At 48.7% G+C, this 16,999-nt stretch overlaps 1 protein-coding gene across 1 annotated transcript; it reads left to right on the top strand.

Annotated features, from left to right (window-relative positions):
- Positions 1-249: 249 nt before the first annotated feature.
- On the top strand, positions 250-16,532 carry LOC144591575 (uncharacterized; the record flags this gene model as incomplete). The annotated part of the gene is made up of 5 exons (XM_078395650.1): positions 250-358; positions 4,174-4,419; positions 8,047-8,270; positions 10,120-10,970; positions 14,424-16,532. Coding segments are annotated over 5 exons (1,483 nt in total), but the record flags the coding sequence as incomplete, so codon positions are not given.
- Positions 16,533-16,999: the final 467 nt, after the last annotated feature.

Here is a 16,999-nt window from a genome sequence, read left to right as displayed (position 1 = left end):
ATTATCTATACACTGTAAATGGCTCAATTGCCTTCCCACTGTCTGGTTAGCATGCAACAAAGCTTTTCACTGTACCTCGGAACACGTGACAATAAACTGAACTAAACAAAACTGAAGGGTCTCAGTCCAAAGCGTCACCTATTCCTTTTCTCCAGAGATGATGCACGACCCGCTGAGTTACTCCAGCATTTTGTAGCCTTATCGATTGACCCAGTTGGCTTACACACTGCCTCCCACTGTCTTTTTCAGAACCAACAAGATGAAGTGTCCCTGTGTCATTAAAGTCCGTCTTTCTGCGGATGGAAACAAGTTTGTGGTGAAAGAGATGAATGAATCGCATAACCACACGGTGCCGCAGGTAAAAGCAGAACACACACACCAGCCAGGTAGAGTTGTTGGATCTGCCACTGCTTCAGATTGTCGGGTCAGTGTGTGCGTGTGTGGGGGGGGGGTGTCTGTGTGTGTGTGCGTGTGTGGGGGGGTGTGTGTGTGTGTTGTCCCACCTCCACGTTTTCAGAGAGCATTAGACTAGTCCTGTACACGCTCGGTTCCAGCCTTGGATCCTGGGCTGTTGAATATCTTAGTTCAGCAATACAGCACAGAAACAGGCCCTTCGGCCCACTGAGTCAGCGCCAACCGGCGATCCCCCACATTAACACTATCCTACACACACTTGGGACAATTTACACATGCACCAAGCCAATGAACCTCCATACCTCTACATTTTTAAAGTGTGGGAGGAAACTGAAGATCTTGGAGAAAACCCACGCAGGTCACGGGGAGAACGTAAAAGCTCCATACAGACAGCACTCATAGTCGGGATCGAACCTGGGTCTCCAGCGCTGCAAGCGCTGTAAGGCAGCAACTCTACCGCTGCGCCACCGTGCCGTCCAGAATATGTCCACGTAATTATTTATAAAGAGTTTATCATAACTCTGTCTCTCTGCCCGTGGTTTTGCCCGTGAGAGAATGTTACCTGTGGCACCAACACATATCGTTGGGACTTAAAGCTGTAGCCTGCAATAAAATGGGATTTGTGCAGAATTGGCTCAAGATAACTTAGCAACAAAGATGGACTCAACAAGCTGGAGTAACTCAGCGGGTCAAGCATCATCTCTGGAGAAAAGGAATAGGTGACGTTTCGGATCCTTCCCGGCTGGTCTGAAGAAGGGTCTCGACCTGAAATGTCACCTTTTTCTTTTCTCCAGAAATGTTGTCTGAACCGCTGAGTTGCTCCAGCTTTTTGTGTCTAGAATTGGCGTAAACTAGAATCTGCTGTTTAGTTTAAACATACAGCGTGGAAACAGGCCCTTCAGCCCACCGAGTCCAGGCTGACCAGCAATCCCTGCACATTAACGCTATCCTACCCACACCAGGGACAACTTTCAATTTTACCAAGCCAATTAGCCTATAAACCTGTACATCTTTAGAGTGTGAGAGGAAACCGCAGCTCCCGAAGAAAACACATGGGGAGAACGTACAATCTCCGTACAGACAGCACCCGTAGTCAGGATCAAACCCGAGTCTCTAGCGCTGTAACACAGCAACTCTTCCGCTGCACCACTGTGCTGCCCCGACACATAGAATAGAACAAGATGGGTGCTTGATGGTCATTGCCGACAATGTAGGTGGAAGAGCCGGTGTGATTCTATGGGATGATATCACACTCCCCCACTGGGATATCAATCCAGCCTCTGAACTCTGACAACTTTGCCATTGTTTAACAGAGTCACACTCGATATCACTAGTCATTTCCCTCACAGTAACAAGTTTTATTTACGTAGTTCTAACGCACTAAAAATATCTCCAGCTTTCAGGGACATTATCAAAGTAATTGATGTGAACTGCCTTAGCAGGGATTCTGGAGATGACCTATAACTTAGGTGGAGTTGGTGGATTTCAAGGAATGTCTTATAATGGGGTTTAAGGAGGCAAGAGTGTCTGAGGGTGATCTGAGAGAAGTATATCTGTTCATGAGAGGCATAGAATGGAGACTCTCAGACTATCTTTAATTGGACTTTACTGGACTTTATCTGATGCTAAACATTATTCCCTTTATCCTGTGTCTGTGGACTGTGGACGGCTTAGACACAAAAATCCGGAGGAACTCAGCAGGTCAGACAGCATCTCTGGAGAAAAGGAATACATGACGTTTCGGGGCAAGACCCCTCTTCAGACCAGAAAAGGAATAGGTGCAATTTCGGGTCGAGACCCATCTTCAGATTGATGCTTCCTGACCCGCTGAGTTACAGCAGCTTTTTGTATCTATCTTCGGTTTAAACCAGCATCTGCAGTTCCTTCCAACACATTTCGACTGTGGACGGCTTGATTGTAATCATGGATAGTCGTTCTATGGACTGGTAGCATGCAACAAAAAAGCTTTTTGGTACACGTGACAAGAAACTAGACTAAACTAGATGGGGAATATGGTCCGATTGTTTTTACCCCATGGTAGTTGTGGAGGTGCAGAGACACAGAGGGAGAAAGTTCCAAATAGCTGCTGAAGGCAAAGTCAATTGGACAGGGATAAAAGTTCAGGAATGGGCTGGGGCCAGAGTTAGAGAGATTTTGTATTATATATATATATATATCTGACCGAGGCGTAAATGTAGATGGGTTGGTGAGTAAGTTTGTTAATGACACCAAAATTAGGAGTTGCAGACAACGAGAAATGCTGTCAGTAGATATCAGAACGTAGACCAGCTGCAGAAAGGGGTGGAGAAATGGCAGATGGAGTTTAACCTGAGCAAGTGTGAGGTGATGCACTTTGACAGGTTAAATGCAAGGAGAGAGTATACGTTTAATGGCATGACCATTAACAGCATTGATGTGCAGAGGGATCTTGGAGTTCAAGTTCATAGCTCACTGAAGGAGGCAGCACAAGTAGATGGGGTGGTGAAGAAGGCCTCATAAGTGACAGGAGCAGAATTAGGCCATTCAGCCCATCGTCTATTCCGCCATTCAATCACGGCTGATCTATCTCTCCCTCCTAACCCCATTCATCTGCCTTCTCCCCATAACCCCTGACACCAGCAATAATTAAGAATCCATCTATCTCTGCCATAAATATATCCACTGACTTGGTCTCCACAGCCTTCTGTGGCAAAGAATTCCACCAATTCACCACCCTCTGACTCAAGAAATTCCTCCTCTCCTTCCTAAAGGAATGTCCTTTAATTCTGAAGCTATGGCCTCTTGTCCGACACTCTTCCACTGGAGGAAGCATCCTCTCCACATTTATCCAAACGTTTCACTATTCGGTACGTTTCAATGAGGTCCCCTCTCATTCTTCTAAACTCTATCGAGTACAGGCCCAGTGCTGACAAACGATCATCATATGTTAACCAGTATGGGTGAAACGTGTGGTATGCTTGTCTTCTGTGCTAGGGGCATTAAATATAAGAGTCAGCAAGTCATGATGCAGCTCTATAGGGCTTTAGTTAGACTGCATTTGGAGTATTATTTGCAGTTCTAGTCGCTCCATTACAGGAAAGGTGTGGAGGCTTTGGAGAGGGTGCAGAGGAGGTTGACCAGAATGCTGCCTGGATTAGAGGGTTTCAGCTACAGGGGGAGGTTGAATAAACTTGGGTTATTTTTTCTGGAGCGTCAGAGGTTGAGGGAAGACTCGACGGAAGTATATAAAGTTAAGGTCGGCAGTCAGAGGCTTGTGCCCAGGGTGGAAATGTCCAACACTAGACGACAGAGTGATATGGTGAGAGGGGGGAGGTTTAATGTGCGAGGCAAGATTTTTACACAGAGAGGGGTGGGGGCTGGGAATGCACTGCTAGAGATGGTGGTGGATGCAGATACGATAGGGGTGTTTAAGAGGCTTTGGGAAAGGCACATGGAAGTTCAGGGAATTGAGCGATATGTATCATGTACAGGGAGATGAGATCAGTTCAACTTGGCATCATGTTTGGCACAGATAATGTAGGCTGGAGGGCCCATTCCTGTGCTGTTCTGTGTTCTAATACGGAATCTGAGTTTAGTTTACAGATACAGCATGGAAACATAGGCCGACCTAGTCCACGCTGATCATCGACCACCTGCGTGCACTGGTTCTATGTTGTCCTACTTTCTCATCCACTCCCGACACGCTCGGGGCAATTTACAGAGGACAATTGACCTCCAAACCGGATGAACTGACCCTAGGATCTTGCTTGTACCCCACAGGAAGAGGAGGAGAGGCTCCGGCACCAAAGGCGCTTTGTTACAGCGCTGCGCGTGGACCCCACTTCCATCGTCTCACTGCGGAGTAATGGAGCAGGTGTCCAGGTGCAGCTGGGGGAGGTTGCCGGCAAGGTGCTCGCTGATGAGGATGCCCATAGCCCCGCACGCAAGGAGAAATGGGACGAGTTCAAGACCAACAAAACCGACTTGGAGATAATGGTGCCCACACTGGCAGCCGTCAAGGGTAAGGTCATAAGGAATAGGAGTAGAATTAGGCCATTCGGCCCATCGGGTCTACTCCGTCATTCAATCATGGCTGATCTATCTCTCTCCCCTAACCCCATTCTCCTGCCTTCTCCCCATAACCTCTGACACCCGTACTGATCAAGAATCAAGGTAGGTGAAGGTGTCCTCGCTTGTCCCAGGCCTAACCGGCTGCTCCAGGTTTGCACCACTCCCTCTCTTGTCCTGGGCTATCCTGCATCCTTCCTTCATTCCGGAATAATGCGGATCACCCCTTTATTGGGTTAACGTATGATGAGCATTTGATGGCTCTGGGCCTGTACTCGCTGGAGTTTAGAAGGATGAGGGGGGACCTCACTGAAACTTACCGAATAGTGAAAGGCCCGGATAAAGTGGATGTGGCGAGGATGTTTCCACTAGTGGGAGAGTCATGGAACAGAGGGTGCAGCCTCACAATAAAAGGACGTTCCTTTAGAAAGGAGATGAGAAGGAATTTCTTTAGTCAGAGGGTGATGAATCTGTGGAAATCAATGCCACAGATGGCTGTGGAGGCCAAGTCTGTGGCTATTTATAAAGCAGAGATTGACAGGTTCTTCATTCGTTAGGGTGGCAAATGGGGTTGAGAGGGAAAGATAGATCAGCCATGATTCCTAGACTCTCCCACGAGTGGAAAGATTCTTTCCACATGCACTCTACCCAGGCATTTCACTATCTGGTAAGTTTCAACGAGGCCCCTCCTCATCGTTCTAAACTCCAGCGAGTACAGGCCCAGTGCCATCAAACACTGATCAGATGTTAACCCAGACATTCCTGGTATCATTCTGGTAAACCTCCTCTGGACCCTCTCCACTGCCAGCACATCCTTCCTTAGACATGGGGTCAAAACTGCTCACAATACTCCAAATAAATGGATGAGGATTGGGTGTGGATCCCCATTCCTCCATCTCATGATAGTGCACTGTCTTGTCACTAGATCGCTCCCTCCTCTCCCCTGGGATAGTCAATGACTTTTAGACTTCAGAGATACAGCACGGAAACTGGCCGTTCGGCCCACCGAGATGGTGCTGACCCACGATGATCCTGTACGCTAACTTACACACACAAGCGGCAATTTCTTATTACAACTTACTGAAACCAATTAACGTACAATACTGCAAGTCTTTGGAGTGTGGGCGGAAACCGAAACACCCGGAGAAAACCCACGAAAGTACAAACTCCATACAGACCATACCCACAGTCAAGATGAAACCCGGGTCTGTAGCGCTGTAAGGCAGCAACTCTACCGCTGTGTCCCCAATACTTTCTCATTGGATCACTCTTGGATCGTGCCACGCTCTCTTTAGATGACTCTTCCCTCCTGTAACCCCACCCACCCCACCCAGGCTGCATCTGCAGTTCCTTCCTCCACCTGTCACTTGCAAGGCTTTGTCCTGCCCCCATCTCTCTTCCAGCTTTCTTCCTCCTCCTCCCCTACCCCCGACTTGCCACAATTAGTTGAAGAAGGGTACCAACCTGAAATATCACGTATCCATGTTTTCCAGACATGTGTGGGAAAGAACTGCAGATGCTGGTTTACACTGGAGATGGACACAAAATGCTGCAGTAACTCAGCGGGTCAGGCAGCATCTCTGGAGAAAAAGGATAGGAGACATTTCAGGTCAAGACTCTTACTCAGACCGAGAGTCAGGGGCGAGGGGAAACTCCAGAGATGTTGCCTGACCTGCTGAGTTACTCTCGCACTTTGTCTTTTGTCATGAACCAGCACCTGCAGATCCTTGTTTCTCCAGAGTTTGATAGAGCTGCATCTTGACTATCTGACTCTTGTACTCAGTGCACCGACCGATGAAGGCAAACGTACATCACCAATGCCACTGTGCGTTACCAGTGCTTTGTTCAGAATCCATTTCAGAATCCATTCTCATGGTCAGAGTCCTTTAGATGCCTTTAGGCAAACTCCAAGCAGGCCATCATGTGCCTTTTACTGAGGAGTGGCTTCCGTCTGGCCATTCTACCATAAAGGCCTGACTGGTGGAGTGCTGCAGGAAAGTTGGCCTTCTGGAAGGTTCTCCCATCTTCACAGAGGAACTTTGGAGCTCTGTCAGAGTGATCATCGGGTTCTTGGTCACCTCCCTGACCAAGGCCCTTCTCCCCTGATTGCTCAGTTTGGCCGAGTGGCCAGCTCTATGAAGAATCCTGGTGGTTCCAAAGTTTTTCCATTTAGGAATGATGGAGGCCACTGTGCTCTTCGGGACCTGCAATGCTGCAGAAAGTGTTTTATACCCTTCCCCAGATCTGTGTCTCGACACAATCCTGTCTTAGAGGTCTACGGACAATTCCTTCGTCTTCATGTCTTGGTTTTTGCTGTGACATGCACTGTCAACTGTGGGACCTTATATAGACAGATGTGTACCTTTCCAAATCATGTACAATCAATTTAATTTACTACTGGTGGAGTCCAATCAAGTTGTAGAAACATCTCAAGGATAATCAATGGAAACAAAATGAACCTAAGCTCAATTTTGAGCGTCATAGCAAAGGTAACTTATGTAAATGTGATATTTCAGCTATTTCTTTTTAATTACTTTGCAAAAATTTCTACACACCTGTTTTTGCTTCTTCATTCTGGGGTATTGTGTGTAGATTGATGATTTAAAAAAAAGAATTTAATCCATTTTAAAATAAGGCTGTAATGTAACAAAATGTGGAAAAAGTGAAGGGGTCTGAATACTTTCTGATTGCACTGTAGGTCTTAGGGCTGATGGAATCAAGGGTATGGGGAGAAAGTCAGAACAGGGTACTGATTCTGGATGATCAGCCATGATCATATTGAATGGCGGTACTGGCTCGAAGGGCCGAATGGCCTACTCCTGCACCTATTTTCTGTGTTTCTACTTCAAAGAGTTTGTGGCCAGGGTGAGAGCGGGTCAGTCCCTTGTTCTGCCTGTTCTTGTCATATGAGGAAAGACTGGGGATGTATTCACTGGAGTTTAGAAGGATGAGAGGGGATCTTAAAGAGACGTATAAGATTATAAAAGGACTGGACAAGCTAGATGCAGGAAGAATGTTCCCAATGTTGTGGGAGTCCAGAACCAGGGGACACAGTCTAAGAATAAAGGGGAGGCCATTTAAAACTGAGGTGAGAAGACACTTTTTCACCCAGAGAGTTGTGAATTTGTGGGATTCTCTGCCACAGAAGGCAGTGGAGGGCAATTCACTGGATGAATTTAAAAGAGAGTTAGATAGAGCTCTAGGCGCTAGTGGTATCAAGGGATATGGGGGGAAGGCAGGCACCGACCGGTTACTGATTGTGGATGATCAGCCATGATCACAGTGAATGGTGGTGCTGGTTCGAAGGGCCAAATGGCCTCCTCCTGCAGCTATTTTCTGTGTTTCTATAACTCTTGTCTGCGTTTGCTTGCAGACGGCACGGTGGTGGTGGTGGTGAACAAGGCCAACGTGTTGCAGGCCATCTACTACCAGGACGGCCGCATGAAGCAGACCTTCGAGAGGTTCCCCGAGGTGCTGCTGGTGGGCGCCACCTACAGCTGGGCGGGCCTGTGGCTGCCCACCTACCTGCTGCTGGCCATCGACGGCAACGGGGAGAGCGAGCTGGCGTGCCTGTGGTTCCTGCAGAGCGAGGAGCGCGAGACCGTCCGGCAGCTTCTGCGCATCTTCAGGCAGAAGAACCCGGCGGCGGAGGGAACACGGGCGGTGGTGGTCGGCGGCCAGGCGTGTGACGGGGAGCTGGTGACCGACGTGCTGCCCCACTGCAAGCCGCTGGCCTGCCTCACCCACACCCTGAGCGTCTTCCAGGACCACGTGACCGCCGAGAAGCTGCACGTGACCGCCGGGCAACAGTAAGCACTGGCACCGCCATTCCCTCGTGGGGCCGGAGCGGAGCGGGGCCCAAATATTCCTCCTGTCAGATTGTGTTGGTTTGTTAAAGTTGTGACTCTCATCCCTCTGCACAATCCAGTCTACCCATGTCCCATCTCCTCCACTCTGCCCTCTCTCTCTTTTTTCTTTCCTTCTCTTACCCGCTCCTCCTTCCCTTCCTTCTTTCTCCCCCTCCTTTCCCCATCTCCCTCTTCTCTCCTTCCCCTCCGCTCCTCCGCCCCTTCTCTCCTTTCCCCTACTCCTGTTTCCTCCTCCTCCTCTTCCTCACCCACTCCTCCTCTCCTTCCCCCTCCTCGCCTTCCCCCGCCCCTCTTCACCCTCCTCTCCCCCCTCCTCTCCTTCCCTCTGCTCTCCTCCCCGTCCTCTCCTCCACCATTGGGCAACAATAAGCGCTGGCATCGTGATTCCGGAGCGGGCGGGGGAGGGGGAGATTGGTTTGTCCAAAATATTCCTCCTCCTGTCGCGGCGTGGGTCACATAAGGGTGCGACTCATTCCTCAACATGGTCTGCACAATCCAGTCTACCCCTGCCCCACTCTCCCTCCTCCTTTCCACCCTCCCCTCCCCCCCCCGCTTTGCCCCTGCCTTCCCCTTTTGCCTCCTCATCTCCCCTTTCTGTAGATGGGGCATCTGGTTAGCATTAAATGGGGCATCTGGTCAGCAATAAATGGGGCATCTTGGTTAGCATTAGATAGGGCATCTTGGTCAGCATTAGATGGGGCATCTGGTTAGCATTAGATGGGGCATCTGGTTAGCATTAAATGGGGCATCTGGTCAGCATTAGATGGGTCATCTTGGTCAGCATTAGATGGGGCATCTTGGTCAGCATTAGATGGGGCATCTGGTTAGCATTAGATGGGGCATCTGGTTAGCATTAAATGGGGCATCTGGTCAGCATTAGATGGGGCATCTTGGTCAGCATTAGATGGGGCATCTTGGTCAGCATTAGATGGGGCATCTTGGTCAGCATTAGATGGGGCATCTTGGTCAGCATTAGATGGGGCATCTTGGTCAGCAAGGACGAGTTGGGCCGAGTGGCCTATTTCCGTGCTGTTTGACTCCACTGTTCAGCAGTCATTGAGGAGGTCACTTTATTTTTCGTAGGGAAAGAAATGGTGGAGTTTTTCTTGTAGCCGCTGGGGACTGTTGAGGTGAGAGTTTGGTTTAGTTTTGGAAATACAGATTGGAAACGGGCCCTTTGCCCCACTGAGTCCAGCCCAACCATTAATCACCCGTTCACACCAAAGATACTAGAGGAACAAGATAGACCACTCGACGTTAAAAAGCGTAGAAGGTCATGGCACCATTTTAGTGGGCAGAAAATTGCAGAAACATTTTAAAAGAAAAATAACAAAAATCTATGAATTGATAGAGATATTTTCTGTTTTTTAATGGTATCATCACACATACTGTTCCCCCAAAACACTGATTACACTGCGAGAGGCAGAACGAACGGCGGGTTTTGCTTACTAAAATGGCGGATGTTCCGCTCCTTTGCACACTACACTTCAGTGGTCCATCTTGTTCCTCTAGTATCTTTGGTTCACACTAGTTCTGGGCTACACACGGAACAATTTACAGAGGCCAATAAACGTACAAACCTGCACGTCTTTGGAACTTGGGAGGAAACCGGAGAACCCGGAGGAAACCCACATGGTCACAGGGAGAACGTGCAAACTCCACACAGACAATGCCTGTAGACAGGATGGATCCTGGGACTGGCACTGTAAGGCAGCAACTCTACCGCTACGCCACCTTGCTGCACCGGGAGGTTCCTCACCTTGTCTCCTCTTCCCTTTCTTCCCGCCAGGAGCCAGCTGCTGCAGATCCTGCACAGTATGTGTTACGCGACGTCGACTGAGGACTACGACCTGCTGTACCGCCAGCTGCTGGACTCCAACGCGGAGAGCGCCGTCGACTACTTCCACAAGACGTGGCACGGGTCCTGTCGCCAGTGGGTGGAGGGCTTCAAGCACGAGAACGAGAGTTACCTCACCAGCACCCTCCAGCGGGTGCAGGTGATGAGCCAGAGGCTGGCGGCCGCGGTCGAGGACTTCTCCAACGTGACCTCCTTCACCCGGGACCTCCTGAAGGCCGTGGACACGGTGCGGGCCGAGTGCGACCAGCGGGTGTTGCAGAGTGAGCCCCCCGCAGGGCCAGAGGACAACTCCGCGGAGTCTTCCTACCGGGCGCTGCTCACCGACTTCGCCTTCCGCCGGGTGCGGACGGAGCTGCAGGAAGCGGAGTCGGTCTCCTTTCTCAGCGTGGAGGCCGAGAGGGCCTGGCCCGTGTGCCGGCGCCGGGCCCTGGTGACGGACCAGGCCAGCTGCCAGTGTGCCTTCCGCACCTCCATGAGGCTCCCCTGCCGGCACGTCCTGGCTCTCCGGCGGCTGCTGGGCTCCGACCTCTTTGAGCCCTCGCTCTGCGCCGCTCGCTGGACGCAGGAGCACTTCCTCGGCGGTCAGCTCCCGCCCGCGTCGCCGAGGGAGCGGGCCAAGGTGCAGCAGGAGCGATACCGCCAGGCCCTCAAGGTAGCTCGCAAACTCTCCTCTCTCGCCGCCCGGTGTCCGGCCGAAGACTTTGGCAGGTGCCTGGCGGTCATGACGGCCGTCACCGACATCTGGGCCAGAGGTGGCCAGGTGCAAGTCACCGAAACCAATGGTTTGTAGCGACGCAGTCTCAGAGAGAGTGAAGCAACGACACACAAAACATGGAGCAGCACAGCACAAGGACAGGCCCTTCAGCACACAATGAACATGATGCCAAGACCATCGCTTATCTACCTGCATATCATCCATATCTCCCCATTCCTTGCATATCCATGTGCCTATCAACTACCTCGTAAACTCCATTATCACATCTACCTCTACCGCCACATATGGTTCATAAGATCATAAGTGACAGGAGTAGGATTCGGCCATTTGGCTCATCAAGTCTACTCCGCCATTCAATCATGGCTGATTCACCTCTCCCTCACCCCATTCTCCTGCCTTCTCCCCATAACAGAGAAACATAGAAAATTAGTGCAAGATCAGACCATTCGGCCCTTCGAGCCTGTACGCACCGCCATTCAATGTGATCATGGTTGATCATCCACAATCTCCCCCGTTCCTGCCTTCTCCCCATATCCCTTGATTCCGCTAGCCCTAAGAGCCCTATCTGACTCTCTTTTGAATGCATCCAGTGAATCGGCCTCTACTGCCTTCTAATGCAGAGAATTCCACAAATTCACAACTGTGGGTGAAGAAGTTTTCCCCTCATCTCTGTTCTAAATGGCCTCGCTCTCATTCTAAAATTGTGGCCCCTGTTTCTGGACTCCCCCAACATCGGGAGCATCTAGCTTGTCCAATGTCTTGGCTGCCTGCCACTGTATGTTTCTTTTCTTTTTTCCTAATCAGATGTGCAGCACTTTGGTCAACGTGGGTTGTTTTTAAATGTGCTATACAAATAAAATTGACTTGACTTGACTTAATAATCTTATATGTTTCTATAAGATCTGCTCTGATCCTAAATTCCTGTGAATACAAGCCCATTTGTTCCATTCTTGCGTCATATGACAGTCCCGCCATCCTGGGAATTAACCTCGTGAACCTACGCTGCTCTCCCTCAATAGCAAGAATGTCCTTCCTCAAATTTGGAGACCATAACTGCACACAATATCCAGGTATGGCCTCACCAGGGCCTTGTACAACTGCAGAAGGACCTCTTTGCTCCTCTACTCAAATCCTCTTGCTGTACCTGCATGCTTACTTTCAGTGACTGATGTACAAGGACACACACATCTCGTTTCACTTCCCCTTTTCCTAATCTGGTACCATTCAGATTATAATCTGCCTTGTCCTTGCCACCAAAGTGGATAACCTCACATTTATCCACATTATACTGCATCTGCCATACATTGCTCACTCACCCAACCTACCCAAGTTACCCTGCATCCTCATAGCCTCTTCACAGTTCACTCTGCCACCCAGCTTTGTGTCATCTGTAAATTTGCTTATGTTACTTTTAATTCCTTCATCTAAATCATTAATATATATCGTAAATAGCTGCAGTCACAGGACCAAGCCTTGCGGCACCCCACTAGTCGCTGCCTGCCATTCTGAAAAGGACCCATTAATTCCTACCTTTTGTTTCCTGTCTACCAACCAATTTTCAATCCATGTCAATATCCTACCCCCAATACCATCTGCTATAATTTTGCCCACTAATCTCCTGTGTGGAACCTTATCAAAGGCTTTCTGAAAGTCCAGATACACTACATTCACTGGCTCTCCTTTATCCATTTTACTTGTTACATCCTCAAACAATTCCAGAAGATTAGTCAAACAAGAATTCCCCTTCATAAATCCATGCTGACTTGGACCATGTTGACTGTTACTGCTCTCCAAATGCACCGTTATTACATCTTTAATAATTGACTCCAGCAACTTCCCCACCACTGATGTCAGGCTAACTGGTCTATAATCCCCTGTTTTCTCTCTCTATCCTTTATTAAAAAGTGGGATAACATTAGCTACCTTCCAATCCACAGGAACTGATCCAGAATCAATAGAACATTGTAGAATGATCACCAATGCATGCACAATTTCTAGAGCCACCTTTTATTCACAAAATGCTGGAGTAACTCAGCAGGTCAGGCAGCATCTCGGGAGAGAAGGAATGGGTGACGTTTCGGGTCGAGACCCTTCTAGAGCCACCTCCCTGACTACCCTGGGATGCAGACCAGACCCTGGGGATTTATCAGCCTTCAGTCCCATCAGTCTTCCTAACACAATTTCCTGACTGAATGTGAATTTCCTTCAGTTTCTCCGTCACCCTCAATCCTCTGTACCCTAGTACTTCTGGGAGATTATTTGTGTCTTTCTTAGTGAATAAAGAACCAACGTGCCTTTTCAACTCGTCTGCCATTTTCTTGCTCCCCATAATAAATTCACCTGTTTCTGTCTTTAAGGGACCCACATTTGTCTTCACTAATCTCTTCCTCTTCACATACCTAAAGATGCTTTTACTATCCTCCTTTATATTCTTGGCCAGCTTACCTTCGTACTTTATCTTTTCTCCCAATATTGCCTTTTTAGTTACCTTCTGTTCTTTAAAAGTTACCCAATCCTCTGGCTTCCCACTCATCTTTGCTATGTTATAAGTCTTCTCTTTTATTTTTATACTGTCCTTGACTTCCCTTGTCAGACCCGGTTGCCTCTTATTCCCCTTAGAATCTTTCTTCCTCTTTGGAATGAAATGATCCTGCATCTTCTGGATTATTCCCAGAAATTCCTGCCATTGCTGTTCCACCGTCATCCCTGCTAGGGACCCTTTCCAGTCAACTTTGGCCAGCTCCTCCCTCATGCCTTCAATGTCCCCTTTGTTCAACTGCAACACTGACACTTCTGATTTTACCCTCTCAAATTGCAGACTATGGTCACTACCTCCTAATGGTTCCTTTATCTTGAGTTACCTTATGAAATCCGGTACATTACACAACACTAAATCCAGAATTGCCTTCTCCCTGGTAGGCTCCAGTTCAAGCTGCTCTAAGAATCCTTCTCGGAGGCACACTACAAACTCCCTTTCTTAGGGTCCAGTACCAACCTGACTTTCACAGTCTACCTGCATTTTGAAATCTCCCATAACCTCTGACACCCGCACTAATCAAGAATCTATCTATCTCTGCCTTAAATATATTCACTGCTTTGCCTCCACAGCCTTCTGTGGCCAAGAATTCCACAGATTCACCACCCTTGCATAGTCCAGGCACTCAGTACCTTCTGTGTAAAGTGACGACGAGAAAAACAACTTGCCTCGCACATCTCCTTGAAACTTTGCCCCTCTCACCATTTTATCTATCAGAAGATTACCTTTCCACTGATAGACAGGCCCTCTGATACTTATTGACCAAAGATAGACACAAAATGCTGGAGTAACTCAGTGGGACTTACCGAGCCCTCTATCATGATTTATTACTGAATGTTTCCTCAAATATTGTTTTACCGTTTTGCACCATGTGCACTCTGGACACATTACTGTGTGCGTCCCCCAATAATTTATTACTGTCTGTTTCCCTCTCGGCTGTGCCCCCTCCAACGCCACTTACTAGTTGTGTTCCTTTGTTTTCAGTGACTGGTGCAACAGAGCAAGAATCGTCGTCTCCAGCCACCGAGGCAAGTTGAAGATGTGCGTAAGAACTGATTTCAGATCTGACTGACCGACAGACAGTGAGAGCCGCTTACAGTCACAGTGATTCACCGCGATCCCAGGAATCAGGATCTGAAGTTGCTTTCTCTTCATACCCTCGTGTGTGTTACGCTTGTGTGGCTGAGTGTGTGTGTGTGTGTGTGTGTGCACAGGTGCACCCAATGAACACTGCCATATATCGATCACCATTGATAGTGAGCTGCCAGTCCTGTGTGTGTATGGATGCATCCAACATACGTGTGTGACTGCGTGTGCCCATGTGTATATATAGTCAGCCCTGCGTGCATTTTGCATGTGCGTGCACATGTATGTGTATGTTACGTGTGTATACAGATGTATCCAATGAACACTGCCATACACCGATCACCATTGATAGTGAACTGTCGGTCGGCCCTGTGTGCGTTATGCATTTGTGTGTATGTACGCGCGTGAGTGTGAGTGAACTTGTGTGTGTGCAGGCGTGTGCACGTGTATGTGTCGGCTCTGTGTGTGTTACACGTGTCGGCCTCTGAATGAGCTTTGAAGCTGAATTAGTTTGCGGTCTGTCGCGGTCGATGAATTTCAACATCTTTTTCCTGGAAGTGATTTTAATGGTTTTCTTCAAAGGGACCTGAATCGGGTTCTGACATTCCGTGGGATCATGACATCCATTCAGTTGGAATTTTAAGCAGCAAACAGGAGCCAAGTTTGGATAACTGAGTACAGCTCTGTCTTCTCTGCGGGAGCACTAACTGAGATCGGCTGATTCCTTGCAGGCTGGGAACAAGACCTATGTGTTCGCTGGTCAGTCTGACTATGCACAACCTCTTGTCTTCCCTGCGGAGACACAGAGACCTGGGAATGTCCAGGAAACAAATAGGAAATGTTGGAAATACACAGTGGCTGTGAAAGATTTCTGTCAAGGGAAAAGGTGGTGACACTTAACATGTGTTTTATACTTTCGTCAACTCAGCAGATTTGTTTTGATTGGGATCAACATTTTCTAAAGTTTACTATAAAAATCGAGTCTAGTTGGATGTTGGGTCACTTCTCAGTCATGTGATGGAGCTTTCAATCCTGTCCCTCTCTCCACACCTTGAGCCTAGATCTCAATCAGATTAAGCATCTGTGGGATGTGCTGGATCGACAAGTCCGATTCATGGCGGCTCCACCTCGCAACTTACAGGACTTGAAGGATCTGTTGCTAAAGGTTTGGTGCTAGATACCACAGGCCACCTTCATGGGTCGGTACCGTTTTGGCGGCACACAGAGGACCAACAGCATATTAGGCAGGTGGTCACAATGTTTTGGCTGATCAGTGTATCTTGTCGCTATCTTCTGTCGTTTGCATAGAAAATAGGTGCAGGAGTAGGCCATTTGGCCCTTCGAGCCTGCACCACCATTCAATATGATCATGGCTGATCATCCAACTCAGTATCCCATACCTGCCTTCTCTTCATACCCCCTGATCCCTTTAGCCACAAGGGCCACATTTAACTCCCTCTTAAATATAGCCAATGAACTGGCCTCAACTACCTTAAAAACTCTCATAACTCCAAGGTCCTATTTAGCACAATTACCTCTGTCATATGTCCCACCCCCAGTACCAGCTTAGTTGGGTCCCCTGCTAACTGCGAAGAATTCGCTAAATTTTTCACCAGCAAATTGAGAACATTAGAATGAACATTTCCCCTCCCACCCGTGAGCTAGCTGTCTCACTAGTCTGTTCATCTAAATTGGACTGTTTCCAACCCGTCACTCTATCCTCCTTTGCAAAGCTTGTCTCTGCTATGAAACCTGCAACCTGCCCCCTTGATCCTGCCCCCACTGCCCTTCTGAAGGATGTCATTGCAATAGCCGGTCCCAGCATCCTCTCTATTATCAACAGTTCTCTGGCCACTGGCACTGTTCCAACCTGTTTCAAGCACGCGGTGGTCCAGCCCCTACTGAAAAAACCTAACCTAGACCCCTAGCAACTACAGACCCATTTCCAAACTGCCATTCCTGTCAAAAGTCCTTGAAAAGGCAATTCTAAACCAATTAGTGCCCTACCTACACCAAAACACCATCCTGGAAAGTTTCCAGTCAGGTTTCAGAGCCCACCACAGCAGAGTCTGCCTTGTTGAAGGTACACAACGACCTGCTTCTCGCCATCGACACCGGCGACTGTGCAATCCTGCTCCTTCTCGACCTCAGCGCAGCGTTCGATACAGTGGACCACACCATCCTTATAGACCGTCTCCGGTACGCGGTTGGCATTGATAGGAGTTTCGCCATCAACATCGGCAGTTATTCCTCTGCTCCAGCTAGCCTCTCCTGCGGAGTTCCACAAGGCTCCATCCCAGGCCCCATTCTCTTCTCTATATACATGCTCCCCCTTGGCCAAATCATTCAAAGGCACGGCATTTCTTTCCACTGCTATGCCGATGACACTCAGCTTTACCTCCCCCTGAAACCCAACAACCAGTCAAATTTAAACAGCCTCTTACACTGCCTTGAGGACATAAAATGTTGGATGG

Source organism: Rhinoraja longicauda, unplaced genomic scaffold (genome assembly GCF_053455715.1).
Source record: "Rhinoraja longicauda isolate Sanriku21f unplaced genomic scaffold, sRhiLon1.1 Scf001137, whole genome shotgun sequence".
In the NCBI taxonomy this organism is placed as follows: domain Eukaryota; kingdom Metazoa; phylum Chordata; class Chondrichthyes; order Rajiformes; family Arhynchobatidae; genus Rhinoraja; species Rhinoraja longicauda.
This window is presented reverse-complemented; position numbering and strand designations above follow the sequence as displayed.